This window comes from Schistocerca americana, chromosome 11 (genome assembly GCF_021461395.2).
Source record: "Schistocerca americana isolate TAMUIC-IGC-003095 chromosome 11, iqSchAmer2.1, whole genome shotgun sequence".
In the NCBI taxonomy this organism is placed as follows: Eukaryota; Metazoa; Arthropoda; class Insecta; order Orthoptera; family Acrididae; genus Schistocerca; species Schistocerca americana.
Window position 1 is genome coordinate 127535454 of NC_060129.1, and position 6000 is coordinate 127541453.

Consider the following 6000-nt stretch of genomic DNA (forward strand, 5'->3'; position numbering starts at 1 on the left):
GGGTACCCTTTTTTTCACAATACAGTTCTGAGATGTTCCAGCTCCTGGGACAGACACTCTGCACCTGAAACAGTGCACGCCTGTGTACTAGTGTTTTTAGTACCACATTCCTCTGCGACGGGTGGTGGCAGCTCTCTGCATGCAAATAAAGGTCAGTGTGCATTTTCTTCCGATACACACTGTGGCCCATCAGATGTTCTCTTGACCGTGACGTCCAGGAATGGTACTGTTCCTTCTGCTTCAGTCTCCATAGGGAATTTGACGTTGGCATGTATAGATTTCAGATGTGTATAGACGTCAAGGAGTTTGTCAATTCCATGGGGTCAAATTATGAACATGTCATCTACATCATGGAAAAAACACATGGGTATCCGTTTGGATGATGCCAGGGCTTCGTCCTTGAAGTACTCGGTATACAAATTTGTGACCACAGGTAAGAGTGGACTGTGCATTGCCACTCCTTCCATTTGTTTGTAGTTTCCTCCATTAAACAGAAAACAAATATGTGGAAGTCAAGTCACTCCTGAAAAGCTTGCTGGTCTTCTCATCAGATTTCTGAAGTTGTCAAGACATTGTGAAAAATCCACAGAATTGCAGATAAGATGCGTGCACTTATTCACATAAGGGCTTAGTATTTCCTTCAGGTATTTTGTCAGCAAATATGTAGGTGCCCTAGTGTTACTGACAATCGGGTGCAATGGCACCCCGTCTTTGTGAACTTTAGGGAGTCCATAATGTCTTGGTAGTACAGATCCGTGAGGTAACAGTTTTTTCATGACGCCCTCTGGTAAATCCGTGTCCTCGAGAAGAGCCTTACTCTTGTTTTCCACCTCCTTTGTGGGGCCACTATTGACCTTCCTGTAGGAGGCATCATCTCATATGTAGGTGCCCTAATGTTGTTGACAATGGGGTGCAAAGGCACCTTGCCTTTGTGAATTTTAGGGAGTCCACTATGTTTTGGCGGTACAGATCCTTGAGGTAACAATTGTTTCGTGACACCCTGTGTTAAATCTGTGTTCTTGCACAGGTCATCCCCGTTTTCAAGAAGGGACGTCGAACAGATGTACAGAACTATAGACCTATATCTCTAACATCGATCAGTTGTAGAATTTTGGAACACGTATTATGTTCGAGTAGAATGACTTTTCTGGAGACTAAAAATCTGCTCTGTAGGAATCAGCATGGGTTTCAAAAAAGACGATCGTGTGAAACCCAGCTCGCGCCATTCGTCCACGAGACTCAGAGGGCCATAGACACGGGTTCACAGGTAGATGCCGTGTTTCTTGACTTCCGCAAGGCATTCAATACAGTTCCCCACAGTCGTTTAATGAACAATGTAAGAGCATATGGACTATCAGACCAATTGTGTGATTGGATTGAAGAGTTCCTAGATAACAGAACGCAGCATGTCATTCTCAATGGAGAGAAGCCTTCCGAAATAAGAGTGATTTCAGGTGTGCCACAGGGGAGTGTCGTAGTACCGTTGCTATTCACAATATACACAAATGACCTTGTGGATGACATCGGAAGTTCACTGAGGCTTTTTGCGGATGATACTGTGGTATATCGAGAGGTTGTAACATTGGAAAATTGTACTGAAATGCAGGAGGATCTGCAGCGAATTGACGCACGGTGCAGGGAATGGCAATTGAATCTCAATGTAGACAAGTGTAATGTGCTGTGAATACATAGAAAGATAGATCCCTTATCATTTAGCTACAATATAGCAGGTCAGCAAATGGAAGCAGTTAATTCCATAAATTATCTGGGAGTACGCATTAGGAGTGATTTAAAATGGAATGATGATATAAAGTTGATCATCGGTAAAGCAGATGCCAGACTGAGATTCATTGGAAGAATCCTAAGGAAATGCAATCCAAAAACAAAGGAAGTAGGTCACAGTACACTTGTTCGCCCACTGCTCGAATACTGCTCAGCAGTATGGGATCTGTACCACATAGGGTTGATAGAAGAGATAGAGAAGATCCAACGGAGAGCAGCACGCTTCGTTACAGGATCGTTTAGTAATCGCGAAAGCGTTACGGAGATGATAGATAAACTCCAGTGGACGACTCTGCAGGAGAGATGCTCAGTAGCTCGGTACGGACTTTTGTTGAAGTTTCGTGAACATACCTTCACCGAGGAGTCAAGCAGTATATTTCTCCCTCCTACGTATATCTTGTGAAGAGACCATGAGGATAAAATCAGAGATTAGAGCCCACACAGAAGCATACCGACAATCCTTCTTTCCACGAACGATACGAAACTGGAATAGAAGGGAGAACCGATAGAGGTACTCAAGGTACGCTCTGCCACACACCGTCAGGTGGCTTGCGAAGTATGTAGATGTAGATGTAGATGTAGCCTGGTTTTCCACCTTCTTTGTGGGGTCACTACTGATCTTCCTGTAGGAGTCATCATCTAGCAGACTCTTCTCAATGTAGTCCTTGTGGATAAGAACAACAGTAGCATTATCTTTGTCAGCAGATAAGACAGCAATCTCAGGGCACTGTTTCAGGTCCCGATTCGCCACCCTCTCTGCTGGTTTGATCAACAGTAACGCTGGGAGATACTGAAGAATCACATTATATACCTCTTGCTCATACGTTTTTACCCTGGTAACATAAAGACATCTACTATTGACATGTGCACAAAATAGAAGTGCGCCTGCTCCTGTTTTAAAAAAACAGTGTGCCCACTCGACAGTTAAGCATAGTTATAGCTCGTTATTTTGGATAGCTCCTAATTTCTCTCATATCATACACACTTGCGCCGAACGAATCAAATGTCACGTGACTGCGAGCAGCAATACAGTATCGAATGCTGCGGCATACGGGGAAATCTCGAGTCTGTTCAAATGTATTACTTACGCATCCTCGCACATCACTCCTTAGCCGATGTCAGTGTGTAGTAGGATAGTTAATCTCCTCAGATCTCCTAGCAGAGTAGTACTACAGCCTATTGAGAATGAAATAATTATCAAAATTGGTCTAACCGACAAACAGTATATTTAGGAATTGACTGTTAACCTCTGTAGTCAAATTTAGTGTACTCACCGACATTCTACACCGACAGTACAGTACACACAGACAAATGTCGGCAGGCTGTACTACAAAGACGACGTGGCTGTGGGTACGTGGCTGGCCCCCCTGAAGAATGTACGGCGCGTGCACGACCCGCGGTTCGACACGGAGTCGGTGTCCCGCGGCTGCCACAACAGTTACCTCGTGACACACCAGAAGAGCGCCGACGAAATGGTGGCCATGTGGCAGCGGCTGCGCTGGGGTTCCAACCAGCCGTGCCCGGAGGGGCAGGAGACGCGCCACCGCCTCTCCTACAACTACGACTGGACCTCGCCGCCCTCCCGCTGCTGCCGCCGCCGCGACCCCTCCGTCCCGTGAGGTGGTGTAGCGGTGCGGGAGGGCCCCGCTTCTACTCGCTGTCTCATTGTGTCGTAACTCTGTTGTATGTCTGTAGAGCTGAGGGTGCTGCTCGCAGCTGTGTTTCCTCTGCCTTGCTTCATCTTGCACAAAGCCGACTCTCTCTATGCGAATACTTGAAAGGTAGCTAACATTTCACTAAGGTACTTGTCTGTTCACGGTATAAATAATGAGCAGCACTGTCCCCCTTTAAGTTTTTTAAATTTATGACACAGTTCAAAAGCTTGCCTCCATCGCAGGGTGGCAGATCAGGTATTTTGTTTACTCTACGCACAATATAACTGGACCGTTCTGCAGAGGATGCTGGGAGCACGAGCGTACGATCACTACCTGACACACGGCTTGCTCCAGTAGTTGAACAGAGGTGTGGGACAGAATGAGCTCCACCTCCTCCTCACAGAACGAGCAGTGTACTAGACTCGACACTGCATTCGCTGTGTGTACCACAATGCTGTATTGCCGGGGTGCGCCTTATTGTCTCTGAGTTGAAATCGGCAATGGACGCAAACAGTCCACCGTTTCCTACACTCCCAGACAAGTGGCAGGTTATATTGTGCGTGTAGTAAGTGTTTTGTCTGAGGGAATCCACCAGTATCAAAATATATGCACTTCTGTACATCTCCGACGCATTCTTTCACTGTGAGCGGTGCTTTTGGATGAAGTATACAACAGATGTGATTCACGGGACTGCAGATATTTCGACCGACTTTGATTCCGTCAGAAAGCGTTGTGCACAGCGACTGTAGATTGTAAGGAAGAAGAGGCACACAACAGTCAGTCACAGTCCCATTAGCTTTTATTATGATTGCAAATCTATATCTCAGTTACAAATAGCCATCTTCAGTGCATTTTCAGTACAATTCAACACAGAAGTGCATGTCACCATATGTTCTTACAGGTGTGTAGGCAGAAGGAACCGTACGTCTGTAAGAACGTATATTGACATGAACTGCTGCGAGTGTGCCGGATTGTAATGAAAATGCACTGAAGGTGGCTATTTATAGCCATAATGTAGATTTGGAAACATAATAAAAACGGATGGAATTGTGACTAACTGTTTGTGTCTCTTCTTCGTTGCAGATATTTCAACTCTGTCGGTTCTTTCCAGGAAGTACACCTCAGCTGAACACCTAATCTGCCACCTGATGATAGGAAATAACCTCTGAAATATGTTGTAAAAAGTCAGTGACTGATTACATTGTGATTTTTATTCAAAGTAAAAAAAATGTTGATCTTTTAGGAAAGTTCTTGCAGAATGTAAATACTTTAGGATTAAAGGAGACCACTCACCGAAAAGCAGAAGCATTGAGTTGGCAATAGGTACACAACACACAAAAGGAGGACAACTTGCTAAATGTTTGGAGTTATTCTTTGATGAGCTAGAGTACACAAGCACACAGACAGTATGTGTTTGTGTACTCTAGTCTGTCGAATGATAACTCCAAAAGTTAGCAATCCTTCCTTCTTCTGTGTGTGCCTGTTGACAACTCAATGCTTCTGCTTTTCATTGAGTGGCCTCTTTAGATCCTAAAGTATTTACATTCTAAAGGAAAATATTAACAGATATATTGTGAAGGGCTTTCCACAACCGTACCTTACAGGTTAGCAATAATTTTGTTAGTGATATTCTGTATTTTGGTACAATATTTTTGTTTTCCTGTTTTAACCAACTGTGTTTCCAAGCTACAGTTCCACATTTAAGGACAATGCCAGCATTTTCTAGGTGCTACACATGCTTCAGTTTATCACCATCACCCAAACATTATGAAACACGTAACAAGAACACAAGAAGGAAGCTAAGTGTTTATAGATAGACAACAAAATTAGAATTAGTAGATAACAGTGGACATATCAGTGAAGCAGTGAGCACAACTAATTCCAGAATCCATATGACCACAAACTGGTGATACATTTGGAACAAAATTTAAATCTGTTTTAACCAACTGTGCTTCCAAGCTACAGCCCCATATTTAAGGATAATGTCAGCATTTTCTAGGTGCTACACATGGTTCAGTTTATCACCTCCATCACCCAAATGTTATGAAACACGTAACAAGAACACAAGAAGAAAGCTAAGTATTTGTAGATAGACAACAAAATTAGAATTAGTAGATAACAGTGGACGGATCAGTGGAGCAGTGTGCACAACTACTTCCAGAATCTGTACGACCACAAACTGGCGACCTATTGACAACAAATTTTAAATCTTTCTTTGTAAGTAAATGTCTACTTTCACTGAAAGAATTCTAGGCTCTTTAAGTCTCGTCATCATCATATCCCACGTTTTTCCATCCTATTCGATGTATCGACAATTGAGGTTTCTCGACCGATTACAGTTCTTAAATTTCTCTCCCTCTCTGATGCTGCCCCAAGTATGTCCTCTCCGCTGAATGTCAGATTTCAATACGTCCTTGTAACTGGACCTTGGTCTTACTCTCGGTCTTTTGCATCTGAGTTCCAGATCGTACATTAGTCTCGATGGCCCAGTTGCGACCGTGTGTCTCATACGTCCGTACCATTTCAAACTCTGTGACGTTATTTTGTCTTCCAGTCTTAAAAC

The 6000-nt window shown here is 43.7% G+C and overlaps 1 protein-coding gene across 1 annotated transcript in view; it reads left to right on the forward strand.

The window, feature by feature from the left end:
* Positions 1-3401, forward strand: part of LOC124553367 (beta-1,3-galactosyltransferase 6-like) — a 57037-nt gene extending 53636 nt beyond the window's left edge. Inside the window, exon 4 of the mRNA XM_047127239.1 lies at positions 3104-3401. Within this exon, the coding sequence (XP_046983195.1) occupies positions 3104-3401 (298 nt within the window). The remainder of the gene's footprint in view (positions 1-3103) is intronic.
* Positions 3402-6000: the final 2599 nt, after the last annotated feature.